This window comes from Orycteropus afer, unplaced genomic scaffold (genome assembly GCF_000298275.1).
Source record: "Orycteropus afer afer isolate SDZICR_OR568_19922 unplaced genomic scaffold, OryAfe1.0 scaffold00109, whole genome shotgun sequence".
Lineage (NCBI taxonomy): Eukaryota > Metazoa > Chordata > Mammalia > Tubulidentata > Orycteropodidae > Orycteropus > Orycteropus afer.
In genome coordinates, this window is record NW_006921696.1 from 1103109 (window position 1) to 1120697 (window position 17589).

The window sequence follows — 17589 nt, forward strand, 5'->3', positions numbered from 1 at the left end:
AGTGACCCCTCCTTGGGTTTCTGATGCAGTATCACTATGGAAGTAGATTGCCCAAACTTCCTTCCAAGGAGTGGCTGGTGGGTTTGAACTGGCAGCCTTCTGGTTAGCAGTCAAGTGCCTTAGCCGCTATGGTACTAGAGTTGCTAAAACAGTAATAGTATTATTTTATTTTTTTCAAAAGCTTTAAGCTAACTGGCTTCAAGACACAGTATACACTTTGAGATAAATTATTTAGACCTTTATTAACTTCACTGTAGTACAGCATTAAGTCAGTGAAAGGTGAGACTACTTTTACCATTTTACTTACAACTGTAATCATAGATGATAAAGCCGGCTCTATCATTCAATCTTTAGAGGTTTACAAGATGCACAGCCATAAGAAAATGACCGAGAAAGCACAATCAGCATCTGAGCTCTAAAAATTAGTATGTTTTAAAGAGTATTATAGAATGTTTAACCATTTACCCACATTGTTGAAAATTAAAGATTTATTCCTAAAGTAGGATAAATACAGACAGCTTCCAAGAACATTCAGACAACAAAAGAACGTTGCAAAGTACAATATTGATTTAAAAACAAGAGATTGGTCTTATATATGTTACCCAGCACCATTACTTTTTCTATCAAAACCACCAAAACCAAACAAATGAATGAACAGCGATTTATTTTTTGCTCATTTTGACAGGCGATCCTTTGACGTTGAGTTTGTCCACAAAGACGTTTGATCTTCTTCCACTTTCAATGGCTGGACTTTGGTGAACTTTCTCCCTAAGGAATATATATGTGAACATTACTACCAGTCAGTGTTTGTACTGTCAATCAATACAAACATGTTTTAAACCACTGTAGCTTAAGGAAAGTTTTATTTTAAAAGTTCCCCATAGCTTTGAAAAACGTAAGGAAGACAGTTTCAAACATTCAGAACCAAAGACTTTTATATGAGCTACACTTAACTATTTATGGTTTAAGCCACACTGTCCAATATGATAGCCACTAGTCACATTATTACATATAAATTAATAAAGTAAAATAACAAATTCAGTCCCTCAGTTGCACCAGCCACATTTCAAGTACAACTCAATAGCCATGTGACTAGTGGTTACTGTACTGGACAATGTAGAGTCGTAACATTTTCATCATTACAGAAAGTTCTATTGGACAGTACTGACTGACAAACTGTTAAGCCACAGATTCACAGATCATCCATATAGAGCATGCTTTCTCCAACTGGCGCCCAGATTTCAAGTTCAAATTTAACACTGTTGGGTTTTAATCAATAACCTTGTCGAAGTAATATAAATATCTAAAACTAGTATCAGGGAAAGTTTTCAAGTCATTCTATAGAAAATATAAGGAAAAGGCCTCTAAAAATTTGTAAAACATTATTTTAAAAGAAAAGATACTAGTGCTTGAAATTCTGCAAAAGGCTTCTGATTTACTTGATACCCACTTGTCCATCGCTACTGCTGGTTCTGTGAAGCCTTCCACCTTCTGCAGCAATTCTCCACTCTCTTATGGCCTAGAACAGATTTCTGTTTTAAGGCCTGGTGAGGCCTCTCTCCCTTTCAAGTGTAATTTCAACAGGAATTAGGTATTATTTTCAATTTTTTCCCCAGAGAACCAAATTAGATTGTAAATCTCCAGAATATATCCCAAATGTAAAAATCTCTATAATCTTTAATCTATGGTTTCACATTTATTTTGCACAGATACTTCAAAAAGTAATTACAAAAAGGCTAAATTTTCCTCAAAATCATTCCCAAATGTCTAATACACATGAATCATGGCATTTGACATATTTTACCTATTGCTACATATACTAGTGTCTAAAAATTCATTCCATTAAATGCTGAATTTTGATTTGTTAGGGAAGTTGTCAAGCTTTCCAAATAACCTCAACATCCTTATCATTCCTCTAACCATGAGTATCTTTATCTGGTGTGAAATTTCTATCTTTATGTATATCCAAATTAAAAGCTGTTTCACAAGAATAACTATATGATAGTATATAACTGTTCCTTAGAAGGATTTTGGCTCCTATCTATCCTCTGAATCAGAGTTTACTAGTAAGTTATTAATCATACAATCCTAAATTATAATTTGTTTATAGATACAAATTTAAATTTGTATGGAACACTTAGCTCCATTGTACCATTATCACATCTTTCACAGAAGATATTGGGGATGCTCATCAAAACTTCCTGATAACAGAAGTTAAAATTACGTAACTTTTCTTCTAATTTTTCTTAAATAGAACCACTATTTTAGAAATATTTTTTTACCTTCTTTTAAGTTCTCGGGCTCCTGTATTCTCATGACCAACACTTGGCATCCTAGTGTTTTCTAGATTATGCCATTTTCCCCCTGGTCTGTACTTCAAAATCTCATTCTGCCATTCATCATCAAAAGCATGAGCATCACCTACGTTAAACATCAAATTAGAATAAATGAGTATTAAGTTATTAAATGTCAGTAACTATCTTGCTTCCCACACACTTCAATCTAAGCTATTGCTCCCATCACCCTAATCTCAAAACAAAGGCAAGAAGCTATTAATGATCTGGTTTTAATGATTATCTTATTTTTCACTCCCCTGCCTGAGTATCATAGTATTCTACTTAATGGGCCCTTGACCCAAGTCTTTATTTCAGGGTAATCTCATAGTGACCATACTGCTCCTATGTACTTACACTCTTGACACTCCATCTGTGGCTAACACTTCCTATTCACTTCATCATCATCCTATCTAACTTGGCCTCACAACTCTGTTGTCAATTTCCTGGGACAGGGTTTTTCAACTCAACAGTAACCTTTTGTTGTTATGAAGTGGGAAATCTAACTTCCATAACATCAATCATAGATAGATAGATGATTGCACTTGTTTTTCAGATTGCCTTTATAATAATGTGTCCCTTCACTAATTTTTTTAAACATAGTGCCTAAGGCACTTGCCTGTGAACCAGACGGCTGGCGGTTCAAACCCACCAGCCACTCCTCGGAAGGAAGGTTGGGCAATCCTACTTCCGTAGTGATACTGCTCGGAAACCCAAGGAGGGGTCGCTATGAGTTGGGGCCGACTCGATGGCAAACAACAACAACAACAACAACAATTATTGTCAAGTACTCTACACATTCAAATATAAAAAGATTAAAGGTTAAAATCAAAGAAAGGTTAAGATGTATGGCTTCTATAAAAAAATTTTCAAACTCTAACCTTAAAGAATTTAATTTTCAAAAATGATAAAATAATTTTAACCCTTTATACTATGATTAAACATTGCTATTCAAAATACTTTATGAAGAGATGAATATAATTTAAAGACTATAATGAGAAAGGTTAAGATACTGGAAGGGCTTAAATGCTTGAAGAATGAATATGTATAAAAATCTAGAAAACAGATTTACAAACGATACATACATGATACTTAACATATACCAGAAATTAAAATCTTATCTATACAAAAATCTAACAATACAGAATGATTTAAATAAATTATAGCCTATTCATGATATACTTTCAGGTTACCATTAAAACTCATGTTGTTGTTATGTGCTGTCGAGTCAACCTGGACTCCTAGCAACCCCTCCTTGGGTTTCCAAGGCGGTATCACTACAGAAGTAGATTGCCCAACCTTCCTTCCAAGGAGTGGTTGGTGGGTTTGAACCGCCAGCCTTCTGGTTAGCAGTCAAGTGCCTTAGGCACTATGCTACCAGAGCTCCTCATGGGAGAATAGAAGGGCTGAATATGCACAAGGAGATAGCTAGGGGGGGCAGGAGTGTATGGGAGGGAAGGACACAGGGAAGAGGTAACTATGGGGAAGAAGTGGAAGGGGAGCTTTTGCATTGTGGAAAATTGCAGTCAATGTCATGAGACAAAGTGTATGTGAGCTGCTGTATGGAAAATTAATTTGCTCTGTAAACTTTCACCCAAATCACAATACAAATTTTAAAAAACTATATTAACATATAGGTGATTAGTGACAATTAAAGTGTTAAGTTAAAATAAACACAATATACAACTATATATCCAAAAACCAAACTCACTGCCGTCGAGTCAGATCCGACTCATAGCAACTCTCCTTGGGTTTCTGAGGCACTATCACTACGAAAGTAGACTGCCCATTTTTCCTTCCAAGAAGTGGCTGGTGGTTTTGAACTGCCAGCCTTCTGGTTAGCAGTCAAGTGCCTTAGGCACTACACCACCAAAGCTCCTATATAGCTATATGGAAAATAAAATTATAATTTAAAAAAAAATTTATGTATTTTTAGAAAAAAGCATTAGGAAAAATATACTAAAACATTAAAAGTAGTTATTTTGGGTTGAGATTATGGATAATTTTTATTTTCTATTTTCAAATATACTTCCTTAATAATGAGAAAAAACATTTTAAAACTCAGTTTGCCTATTGACAGTCTTACTAAAAAAATATCCTAAGGATACTGTTTTCCAAGTATAAAATTAGGAAAATTAACAAAACCCAACATTGCTAAAATTCACTATAAAAAGGATTTACTATGAAATGATGAAACCTCAATTTTATTACTTTGACAATATATTCCCTATACACATTATTCATAAGGTAAATCAGAACTACATCTAATGAAATGTTTCTAATAAAAAGTATTAATCAAGTCCTACAAATAAAGCTATCTGAAAAGAAAAAATACTATTTTTGTGATAACATACTTTCATTCATGTTGATGAACTCTTGATTGACCTCTTCGTCTCCAGTCTTCTTGTTCCTTGACTTTTTAATGACATGAGCTCGATCATGGATATGATGCCCAACAGCCATTTTTTCTAACCCACTGTCAGAATCTCTCAAAGTTCTCCTGGTTTCCTTTATCTGTAAAAGTAAAGCAAATAAAAATTATTTCACTGTAATTTTAATATTTATTGAATTACTATAAAACTCTTCAGAGCCTATTTCTTTATAGATTTAAGGCCACAGATCTGCTATGGATCTATACAGATCAACTACAGATCCACCACCAACTTGCAGCAAAATTGTGGTAATATGGCTCTGATACTTCCCGAACTGCTTAAAAATTAAAATTTCTAGAGACATGAAACAATACAATTTTACCTTTTTGTCCAATTTGTAACCAAATATTAAAACAAAGAATAACTTAGTTATATAAACCTTAGTGCTTTCAACACTGTCCTTGACAATGTAAAAGATGGAAGTTCATGCTGGCATTGCTACAAGTAAGGGCAACTAATTATTAGTCACGTTGACTGGCTTGAATCTCACGGCTCCTACCTATCAACAATTTGGGAATATTACTTAAAAAAGATAGCCAAAGACTAACACGATTTGTTGTGGGACATATAAAATGCATTGCTTATATTTAAGACTTTAGCTGAAAAGTGAACTCAATGCCATCAAGTCAATTCTGACTCATAACAACCCCCTTTGGAGTTCTGAGGCAGTAAATCTTTATAGAAGTAGATTGCTCCATCTTCTCTTCGCAGAGCGGCTGGTGGTAGACTTGAACTGCCAACCTTCTGGTTAGCAGTCAAATGCCTTAGGTACCACACCACCAGACCTCCTTATTTAAGACTTTATATCACTTATAATAAGATAAAATTAAAATGTTTGCAATGAATTACCTGAACTTAGGCAAGAGTATCATTAAAAGGTGCATAATTGTATGTAAGAATTGAAAAATTAATTTACTTCATACCCATTAGATTGTTACTGTTGTTGTTAGGTGCTGTCAGTCATAGTGACCCTGATAACAGAACAAAACACTCCCTGGTCCTGCGCCAGCCTCACAATCCTTGCTATACCTGAACCCACTGTTGTAGCCACTGTGTCAATCCATGTCATTGAGGACCTTCCCCTTTTACACTGACCCTCCAATTTACTAAGCATGATATCCTTCTCCAGGAATGGTCCCTTCTTATAACATGAGCAAAGTAGGTGACATGAAGCCTGGCCATTCTTGCTTCCAAGGAGATCAGCAAATGTAAATCTTGGTGTAAGTACTAACAAGGTTGTGGGGAAATGGGATATCTCATGCCACAATTAGTGGGAGCCAACTCTTTCAATCATTGTGGGTAGTGATGTGATAATTTCTACAAAAATTTAAAGGTACACACATCCTCCAACCTAGTAATACTATCCCTAGACTATAGAGAAACTTTCACACGTTTGCATAAGGAGACATATATAAGGATGTATTAGTGAAAAATGAAAATACCAAGATATCTATCAACAGGAAAATGGATCAAAAATTGTGGTATACTCATATATTGATATATTGTGTAGTAGTTAAAATAAAGAAGCCAGGGCTATACATGTCAAATTGAATGAGTCTCAGAAGCATATTATTGAGCAAAGGCAAATGGCAGAAGATAGATAGTACAATATAATACCATTTCTATGAAGTTTAGAAACCTGCAAAACAACGTTACACTGTATATGAATCATATATATGAAAGAAAATTGTAAAAGTATACATAAGAATGATAAACTCCAGTTATAAAAAAGTGGTTTTTTTTGAGGAGGGAGGGAGGGAAAAGGAGCTGAGGAGGAGGAGTATATTGGAAGCTTTAACTGCATTTGTAATGTTAACAAAACAGAGTAAGAATAGAGGAAAATGATTTTGTTTCAACTGGGAGACAGGAATGTGGGTATTCTCGAGATATTTCATGATTTTAAAAATTCACTTATGTCAAATATAAACTGTTGCTATCATTAGGTGTTGTTGAGTAGTTTCCGACTCATAGCAACTACGCACAACAGAACAAAACCACTGCCCAGTTCCATGCCAGCTCCACGATGCTTGCTATACTTGAGCCCATCACCACAGCCACTGTGTCAATCCATCTTATTGAGGGCCTTTTCCTCTTTCGTCGACCCTCCACTTTACCAAACATGACATCCTTTTCCAAGGAATGGTCCCTTCTGACAGCGTGACCAAAGCAGGTGAGACGAAGTCTGGCCATTCTTGCTTTCAAGGAGCATTCTGGCTGCACTTCCTCCAGGACAGATTGTTAGTTCTTTTAACAGTCCGTGGTACTTTCAACATTCTTCACCAAACCACAGCTAAAAAGCATCAATTCTTCTTCTGTCTTCCTTATTCACTGTCCAGCTCTCACACGCATATGAGGCGATTAAAAATACCATAGCTTGTGTCAGGTGCGCCTTAGTCCTCAAGGAGACATCTCTGCTCTTCAGCACTTGAAAGAGGTCCTTTGCAGCCGATTTGCCCAGTACTATACATCGTCTGGGGAGCTCTGGTAGCATAGTGGCTAAGGCACTTGACTGCTAACCAGAAGGCTGGCGGTTCAAACCCACCAGCCACTCCTCAGAAGGAAGATGGAGCAATCTACTTCTGTAGTGATACTGCCTCAGAAACCCAAGAAGGGGTTGCTATGAGTCGGGTCTGACTCGATGGCATATAACAACAACAAAAACACATCGTCTGATGTCCTGACTGCTGCTTTCATAGGCGTTGATTGTAGAACCAAGCAATGTGAAGTCTATGACAACTTCAATCTTTTCTCCATTTATCGTGATGCAAATATAAACTAAAAGACATTTATTTCATGAAACAAAGACATTTTTTAGTCCTATTTTCCTTGTCAGCATGTAAAGGTAATAAAAATAATTAGATATTTATATGAAAAGAGGCATACTGGGCAGCGGGGAGGCAAAAAAAAAAAAGAAAAGAAAATCACCATACTAAGTAGGTTGAGTTTTAAAACTTTTCATAATGACACGTGTCTCCACCATTCCCCACCTCCACCACAGTACCAGATGAAATTTAATGATTAAAAATTGATATGGGTAAAAACTCTCATCCCACAAATTTATAAAGCTTTAAGAATTCTTAGAAAATACTTACTCCTCCAGGAGCCCTACGAGTTTGAGTTGAGGCCTGGAAAACTTTTGGTGGTTCATCTCCTACTTTGGAATAGGTCATAACTGAGGAAGAACAAAATGAATGGCCACTTGGATCCATTGAAAGGTGATCCTAGAGATAAATATATTAATTGTAAATTCAGAGAGTCTAGTCAAATAGAAAGAATTAATGCCAGAATGATTCAATTAAGTAACAAAATTAGCTAGAAGTTCTCCTAAGGATACTATACTGTTAGTACTATATATCAAAAAGGCACCCTCTGGGAGGTCCTAATCTCTCTTCATTTTAAGCAGCAATTCTCACTCCCCTTGTAAGGAATAACAGGTGACTCACTTACAGATCAAGTCTTGAGACATCATTTAGATTTAAATACAAATTGTGTGCCCTGAAACCTGTGATATTTTTATAGTCAGTGGTTGATCCTTGTAAGCAATTTTGTCAACACTGAGACAATTATCCAAACACCAAGAAGTTTCATATCTCCTGTGGCTACCAGATTGCTACATTACCAAAATCATTAATAATGCCCTAGATTTGGGCATGCCGAAATGATCCATTGAATCCAAACTGGATGAGTAAAGTGATATATTTCCTCTTCATAGAAAATCATGTTACTGTTGGTTTTGATGTTAATATTATGAGTAGAAAAGTAGTAGTTTATATAATACCTGGACTGTATAGATCTAATTCTGTGCATAAACATCATTCCTGAAATTTCTAAGCTTTTAAAGTTTTTTTTTTTTTTTTTAAATACGAAATTTAAGTTTCATAGATGCTGAAAATCCTTTAAGTAAGTAGGTTATAAATAAATAAAAATATATAAATTGATACAGAGGTCCCTTTATAACAGTGACTTTTGGCAAAACGAACATTTTGGAAGCAGACTTTTAAAAACTTTTTCCTAAAGTTAACTGATGCTATTTTTCAAACTGGAGATTGTGAAATTAGTATTTTTTAAAAACAGTGATCAGTATTTTTGAAACGTGAACTAAAGCAGAAAACATCAGCACACTGTGTAAGTAGTATGACTATTTCTTCATGAAATTTTTGCTTCAGGTCTATTTATTTAGAAAGTACACAAGTATTTATGTACTAAGTCATGATGTAAAATACATTTTTTAACCATGGTTTTTAACCATGGATCATGGTTAAAAAAAAGTTTGAAAAGCACTATAATACATGGTATTAACAACTGAAAGTAACATTCTCATCAATTGATATTTAGTACTTACAAAGTTTCTTTGTAATTCCTGCATACTGTTTCGCATATTTAACATCATTCGGTCCATTGCCTGAAAAGGGCCGACATCTGTATGCTATAGGATATTAGGAAGTATGTTATTAACTACAAGTACAACACAGAAGAAACACATCAATATTCCCAAACAGCCAAAAAAATTTTTTTTTTCCAGATTCATGCACTGGAACCTCATGTAGTAATCAATCAAGCAAATATAATTTAAAGACTGAAAATGAAAGCAACTAAAGAAAAAAATTGCAACAGTCATAAAAGCCCAAATAGACAACACTGATTATGGAGTTGCAACACTATAAATAGATATACTGAACCATGTGTTTTGGTCTGAGACAGTTCTAGCATAAAATAGTCTTCAAGTTTTTCACTCTTCTCTCTCAATATTCCACCACACAAATAAAGACAACATTGACCCTTCCACTAGTACCACATGGCTGATAGAAGCTATCCTTACAGCAGTTAGCCCTCTTCCTGTCATAGCAGGGTCCAGATATTAGAGGCCAATCCAGGCCTTCAGTTTGCTCCCTACCACTAAAAGCTCAATAGGGCACCTCTTTGAAGCATGAAGTATGCTTCTTTAGAAGAACAGTTAAGGCTTCTTTTAGAACAGTGGTTCTCAATTAGAAGCTATTTTAACCCCCAGAGGGCATTTGGAAACAATTTTACAAATATACCTTGGACAGCTAGAAGGATGAACAAATCACTTTTAGAGGAAACCCAACCAGAATGTTCCTTAGAAGTGAGGATGGCAAGACTTCAGCTTGCTTATTTTAGGAATGTCATCAGAAAAGGCCAATTACTCCAACAGAACGTGAAGTTTAGTAATGTAGAAGGCCAAGGAAAACCCTCAATGGGATGGAGTGAGGCAACAGTGACAATGGATTCAATCATACCAACAATCATGAAGATAGTACTGGACCAGGCAGAGTTTCACTCTGTTATACGTGAGGTTCTCACGAGTTGGAGTCAATTTGGCGGCAACTAACAACATACAAAATTTTGGTTGTCATAACTGGGGGTTGTGGGGATACATCCAGTGAGTTAGAGGCCAGGGATGCTGCTAAACAGTCTACAATGCATAGGACAGCCCCCACAACAAAATTTTCTGGCCTGCAATGTCGATAGCGCCAAGGTTGAGAAAGCATACTTGAGAAAAATCTGATACTAACTTTTATCACTGGAACACTTACCAGAAAATAAAAGTAAAGCACATTCTGGTGTGTCATCAAATGCACTGTCCATTATTATAAAAAGAGAAAGTCATGTGGTTAAAGGAGCTACTCTGCTCAAAAAGGATTCTTCTGAAGCTTGTAGGCACTTGGTTCAATGCTTAGTATTTCAGCTCCTCTAGAATTTCTTTTGTTGTATGCCAACCTGGGCCTCAATAAAATATTATCAAAGGCCTGATTGTCTCCCTGCTTTCTATTGGGTTTTCACTGCTATTAAAAATGGGGAACAGATGGTGTCTTAGTTATCTAATGCTGCTATAACAGAATCCTACAAGTGGATTGGCTTTAACACACAGAAATTTATTCTCTCACAATTTAGGCAGGTAGAAGTCTAACTTCAGGGCACCAGTTCTAGGGGGGAGCTTTTTTTGTTGGGGGGGAAGGTCCTTGTCTCCATTCAACATCTGTGGGTCTGTCATCCCTTAGACTTCTCCATGTATCTTGGCATCAGTCTTCCCCTGGATTTGAGAGTTTCTCAGCTCAGGGACCCCAGGTCCAAAGGATGCATTCCACTCCCACCTCTTCTTTCTTGGTGATATTGAGGTCTCTCCTCCTCTGCTTGCTTCTCTGTCCTATCTTGTTAGATAAAAAATGATACAGGCCACACTTGAGGGAACCTCCTCTTACATTGGATCAGAACTGTGCCTTGAGTAAGGGTATTGCATCCCACCCTAATTCCCTTACAAGTGATCACACCGTGGGGGATAATTACATCACTACATAACTGCTAAACCACTGAGAATCATGGCCAAGCCAAGGTGACATATATTTTGGGGGGACACAATTCAATCCATGACATTTCAGGATTGTTTTCATGAACTGAAAACTGCAGCATCGTGGCAATGTTCTCTAGGAGGCTGTGGATCCTCTAAACCAGTGTCCAAAGTATAGTGTTCTCCCATAGCCTGAACCCTGGATTCACAGTTCCAGGAATCAAAGAGTAGAGATATGAGTTGCACCACTACAGAGAGCCTTCCCCTACAGCTGATGTCCTGAAGTTGGGTGTCTAACCTCCTAAACTGGGAGAGAATAAATTTCTCAAAGACATTAATTTGTGTTATCTCTGTTATAGAAGCACTCATTAACTAAGACAAAATTTGATACCTGGAGTGGTATATTGTTCTAACAGATACTTCAAATGTGGAATTTTAGGTTTTGGAATTGAGTAATGAAGAGGCTGGAAGAGTTTTAAGGTGTCTAATAATAAAGCCTAGATTGCCTTGAAGAGACTGTTGGTGGAATTATGGAAGTCAAAGGCAATTTTAGTGAGGGCTCAGAAGGAAGTAAGGAGAGCTGAAACACTGAAGACAGTGCAGATGGTGAGAAGCAGTGATAGAGAAACAGTGGCAGCAGAACCAGGAGACTTGCATGAGACAACACAGGAGTTGAACTATGGAGTGAGAAAGCTGAGTGTCTTCAAGTAAGAGGCTTCCTGTGGGCACTTGATGGTAGAGCTAAAGAGCTTTGTAACACTTGTGCAAGTAGGGTATAGGCTGTATCTGCCCAATAGGTCCAAATGACTGAGAGGTCAAGGACTCAGGAAGCAAAAGCTGAATAGTCAAGGAGGCATGGGAAGCACAGCTGCCTTGGCTTCAAAGGATAAGGGCATGACCACTGAGGTCTTAAAGGGTGGAACACAGTCTGCTGGGTCTCAAAGGGTGGGGGCCTAAGTTTCAAAGAATCAGATTTCACCAACTCAGTTCTGGAGTGTGGGACTGCTGTTCACTAGTGCCAGTGAAAAGGGGTCAGATTTGCTGCCTAAAGATGACGGGGTGGGGCTGACAGCCCAAGGGGCAGAAGAATGGGTCTTGCCAGGGCCAAAGGGATATGGTCACCACTCACACAGACTAAGATACTGGGGCCATCAAAATCCAAGGGAGCAAGGTTGTCATTCTAGATGGCCTGGAAAGCAGAGCTGAAGCCCAGGGCTGTAGGGCTGCTACCCAGAATTCAGAGTGCGTGGCCAACACTCAGAGCCTGGCAGGCAAGGCCACTGCCTAGATGAGCTCAGAGAAGGGAGGATTATTTCCAAGCCTTGACAGTTACGCAAATTGTTCTGATGGATTTTTAACTTGCTTTGTGTCCATTATTCCTTCTTTCCCTCTAATTTTTCATATTTGTAATGGAAATGTCTACCTTATACCTGTTCCACCATTATACTTTGGAAGCAGATAACTTGTATCCTAGGAGCTCTAGTAGTGTAGTGCCTAAGGCACTTGACTGCTAACCAGAAGGCTGGTGGTTCAAACCCACCAGCCACTCCTTGGAAGGAAGGTTGGGCAATCTACTTCCATAGAGATACCGCCTTAGAAACCCAAAAAGGGGTCGCTATGAGTCGGGTCCGGCTCCATGGCACGTAACAACAGCAACTTGTATTCTAGATTCACAGATGAAGAGGAGTTTTGTCCCAGGATAGAATAGGATGTGGAGATGGTTTAAGATTTTTGTGATGATATGATGAGTTGAAAGTTTTTTGCACTTTTTGGCAAGGAAATGAATTTTGGGAGTCAAAGGGTGGAATACCATAGATTGAACTGTACCCCACCAAAATATGTGTCAAGTTGCCTGAGCCATAATTCTCAGAGGTTTAGCAGTTATGTAATGATGAAATTATCCTTCATGATGTGATCAGCCAATCAGTTTTAAGAGGATTATGGTGGAATACAACATTCTTACTCAGGTCACAACCTTGATCTTATGAAAGGGGAATTTACTTTGGGTGTGGCCTGCATCAGCTTTTATCTAACGAGATAAAAGGAGAGAAAAGCAACCAGAGAAGAAGGGACATCAGTATCACCAAGAAAGAAGAGCTGGAGAAGAGGGTATCTTTTATACAACCACTGTGAAAATTGGTATGGTGATTCCTTAAAAAGTCTGAAACGGAAATACCATGTGATCCAGCAATCCCATTACTAGGTATATATCCTAAAGAAGTGAGAGGCAGGACATGAATAGATATGTGCACACCCATGTTCATCACAGCACTATTCACAATAGCAAAGAGATGGAAATAATCTAAATGCCCATAAACTGAGGAATGGATAAACAAACTGCAGTACATACACAGAATGGAATACTATGCAACTTTAAAAGAATAATGTTGTTGTTGTTTGCCAAGAATAATGCAGAATCTGCAAAACACTGCATAACATGGATTAATTTGAAGGACATTATGCTGAGTGGAGTAAGTCAATCATAGAAGGACAAATATTGTATTAGTTCACTATCATAAAAAGTCAAGGAAAGGTTTATACATGGAAGGAAACTTTGTTGGTTACCAGGGATAGGAGGGGATGGGAGGGCAAATTTCTAGATAGGTTAAAAAAAATAAAAGATTATTAGTGGTTATCAGAGGTAGGAGGGAAGTGGAAAGGGGAAACTTTTGTTTGGGGGACAATGAGTTTATTCTAACAGTGGAGTATTTTGGAAAAGAATAGCAATAATGGTGGCACAACATGAAAAATGGCGTCAGTGTCCCTGAGCTATAAATGTGGAAGTCGTTATGCTGGCAAATGTCTTGTATTGTATGTTTTTACCACAATAATAAAAAAGGAGACAAGGACTTTCCTCCAGGGCTGAGAGTGAGCTAGAGCTGGAGCCCTGAATTTGGACTTGTAATGTGCTACAAGACAAAGATGTCACTTTGGGGACTAAGGTACATCTGACCCAACCCATAGTATTTTCAGTTCTCCATATGCATGTGAAAACTGGACAATGAATAAGGAAAAACAAAGAATTGATGCCTTTGAGTTGTGGTGTTGGCAAAGAATGTTGAAAATACCATGGTCTGCTAGAAGAACGAACAAATCTATCTTGGAACAAAAGCAGCCGGAATGCTCCTTAAAAGCAAGGTTGGCCAGACTCCACCTTACCTACTTTGGTCATGTGGTCAGAAAAACCTGTCCCTGGAGAAGGATATCATACTTGGTAAATGAAGGGTCAGAGAAAAAGGGGAAGACCCTCAACGAGATGGACTGACATAGTGGCTGCAACAATGGGCTCAAGCATAGCAAGGATTGTGAGGATGGCACAGGACAGGGCAATGTTTCATTCTGTTGTATGCAGGGTTGCTGTGAGTCAGAATCGACTTAATGGCACCTAACAATAACAACGGGGAGCTCTGGTAGCATAGTGGCTAAGGCACTTGACTGCTAACCAGAAGGCTGGCGGTTCAAACCCCCCAGCCACTCCTTCGGAAGGAAGGTTGGGCAATCCTACTTCCGTAGTGATACTGCCTCGGAAACCCAAAGAGGGGTCGCTATGAGTCGGGGCCGACTGGACGGCAAACAACAACAACAATAACAACAATTACCTAAGTAAAAGCTATCACTAATACTCAATGTTTCACAGCCTATAGACCTATCTGTCTCCACTCCCTTTCTTATCTTTCCTCCCTCTGCAGGCATAGTGATCTTTTGAAAATGAGAATTTGACTCTAGTGCTATGTCTCCACCAAAATCCATCAACTGCTTTCCTTGCTCTTAATGTTCAATTCATGACCAGGACATAAAGAAGTCTCTGGTTACTTCTCCATCTTTACCTATATTTACTATACAACTTGCACTCTAGAGCCAAGTAATCCTAAACACTGCTGAGCTAACCTCCAGGTCTTTGCACATGCTATTTCCTCCATAATGAACATCTTCTCTACCCTCTGCCTCTCTTGGCTATCTCCTAATCATCCCTAAGATTCAGGAAGCTTTCCCTGATTTACTTCCACCACTCACCAACCCCCAAGAAACAAGGGTGGAAGAAAAGCTGATTGCCAAGCAGCCATACTTGTGCATGGGCAAGGAAAAGCAATATCAACAAGTTGGCAACATGGTCCCTGTCCCAGAGAAAACAACTAATCTGGACTTTGTTGTGCACTTTTATCCACAATGTGATGGTTTTCTCCTTGTGGAAAATCATAAGCAAGACAGTCAAATTCAACTATGGCAACTCTTTATATAAATCAAGTGAGTATTCATCTATTCAAATCTATTTGTTTCTTTTTGAAGACTTATATATGTTTGATATGTCAGAAAATATGTCTAAATACTCTAAGATAAAAATTTAATACACAAAGTGGAAGTTTTCAATACAAATACTAAAAAGCCATTATCAAAGTTAGTGATACTGCATGGTAATTCAGTCAGCTCAAGTTAATAAAAAATGAATATTTGTTAGCAAATATTGCTGAAATGGTTTGTTTCTCGTGATACGAACCATGCCACTAAAACTGCCAAAAGGCATAAGAGAATGACTCATTGCCTAAAAAAAAAAAAAAAAAAAAAATTCCAATTAATTTTGCTTGTATTTATTTTATGATACCTGAAAAAAAAAAGAAATGTAATATAGTCACATAGCTCAGAGCTAACACAATTAAAGAATTCTCTTAATCAAAAAGAACTCAACATGTATTTTTTAAATTATCTGCTTATTATTTAGTGTAGAGCCTGATAGGAAGAAAAGCCGATTGCTGCAGGCAAATAGGAAGGCCATATATCTCTTTTAAATAGGACTACTCTAGTATTTATTAAAGATAGCTGAAAGAAAAAGTTTTTGCTATGGATTAAGATAAATATTTCTCCAAGGAAATAACAAAATTCATTACCAAAATTAATCAAAACATAAGGTACAATGATAAAGTTAAATCATCCTTCCTTTGCTCAACTATTCCATATTTTTAGATCAATTAATCTTGCCTGAACTTATATAATTTTTATCTACATTAATAAAATTTCAATAGCTTCCTAGAAATGTTGGATATAAATTTAATGAATGCCTCCTAAAAAACTTAATTTAGACTTTAGAATGAATAATATCCCTAGTTTTAAAAATATTTAGTCTTTGAGACGCAAAACTAGGTTAAGTATAATAGGTAGAATAATACAAATTAATAATTCACAAATTGTATTCTTCAACAGGTACTGATGATAAAAATTAATTTTTATAAAGATACTTAGAAATTAAAAACTTTCACTTCTTGGTGATTTCAAATGTTGAAAATAAAATTTGAATTCCTGGACAAAAAGTACATATAAAGTTTTACCTTCATTCATTGATAATTTTCCCCTTGTTATTTACGTTGCAAAATAAAGAATTGTATATTTATACTAATATATACATAATATATGATATCAGATAATACCTACTTACAATGTATACCTAGAACAGTAATTCCCAAATTAAGTGTTGGATGCACTTAAGGGGATAAACAACCACTGCCAATAAAATGCCTATTTCTATTTCTTTTTGCTGAAAGTAAGAAAGAACAGACTTAGACTGACTATGGCACTATTACTCAGTCTAAATGTGAGATAGTCACAAATTAGTCCTCACAAAATGGACAACTGGTTTAAAATATCCTCATAAAGAAATCATGCACTGAAGAAAATGCTAGTAATGCAAACACAAAAAAATGGCATAGCTGGCAGTTCTACTTCTAGTACAAGTCTCTTTTTACCTGATAATGTGGCAGATAAAGATGACAGCTGTCCAGAAATTAGCAAAAAATAAAGAAAAAATTACCAAGATGTCTATTTGAAATACAGATTTTTATCTACTGTGCATAAAAATAAATACTGCTCTAAGTATATTTGTACTATAAGGAATTTTCAAATAATGAGACTATTTTATTGCCATCATTATTATTTGTGATTTTTTTCTTCTACAACATTTAAAATAAAAAGCAAAGATGTCATTTTGATGGCTAAAGTGTACCTCACCCAAGCCATGCTCTTTTCAGTCACCTTATATCTGAAAGCTGGACAATGAAAACTAGTTGAACTAATGAATTCAACTGTGGTATTAGCTAAGAATATTAAATAGATCATGGACTGCCAGCACAAACAAATCAGTCTTAGAAGAAATACAACCAGAATGGGCTTAGAAGTAAAGATGGTGAAACTTCAGCTTGTTTACTTTGGACACATCATCAGGAAAGACCAATTGCTTGGCAGGGGGTAACATGTTTGGTAGAGTACCAAAGAAATCAAGGGAAACCCTCAAAAAGATGGACTGACGGACTCAAACACACCAACGATCATGAAGATGGCAGAGGTCCAGGCAATATTTTGTTCTGTTATATATAAGGTTGCCATGAGTTGAAGCCGATGCAATGGCAGCCAACAAAATTATTCAATAATACCAAATACCAAGAAGTTATTATCCTAATAGAAAATAATTCACTAAGAGCATTAGAGTTTAAGTTGTGAGATGAACTTCATTTAAAAAAAAAAAAAAAAA

At 36.8% G+C, this 17589-nt stretch overlaps 1 protein-coding gene across 1 annotated transcript in view; it reads right to left on the reverse strand.

Annotated features, from left to right (window-relative positions):
* Nucleotides 1–662: 662 nt before the first annotated feature.
* MLF1 (myeloid leukemia factor 1) overlaps nt 663–17589 on the reverse strand; it is a 27798-nt gene continuing 10871 nt past the window's right edge. The window contains exons 2-7 of the mRNA XM_007943540.1: nt 15568–15612; nt 9108–9191; nt 7858–7986; nt 4688–4847; nt 2283–2421; nt 663–768 (exon numbers count right to left, since the gene is read on the reverse strand). Coding sequence (XP_007941731.1) covers nt 663–768; nt 2283–2421; nt 4688–4847; nt 7858–7986; nt 9108–9191; nt 15568–15612 — 663 coding nt within the window. The remainder of the gene's footprint in view (nt 769–2282; nt 2422–4687; nt 4848–7857; nt 7987–9107; nt 9192–15567; nt 15613–17589) is intronic.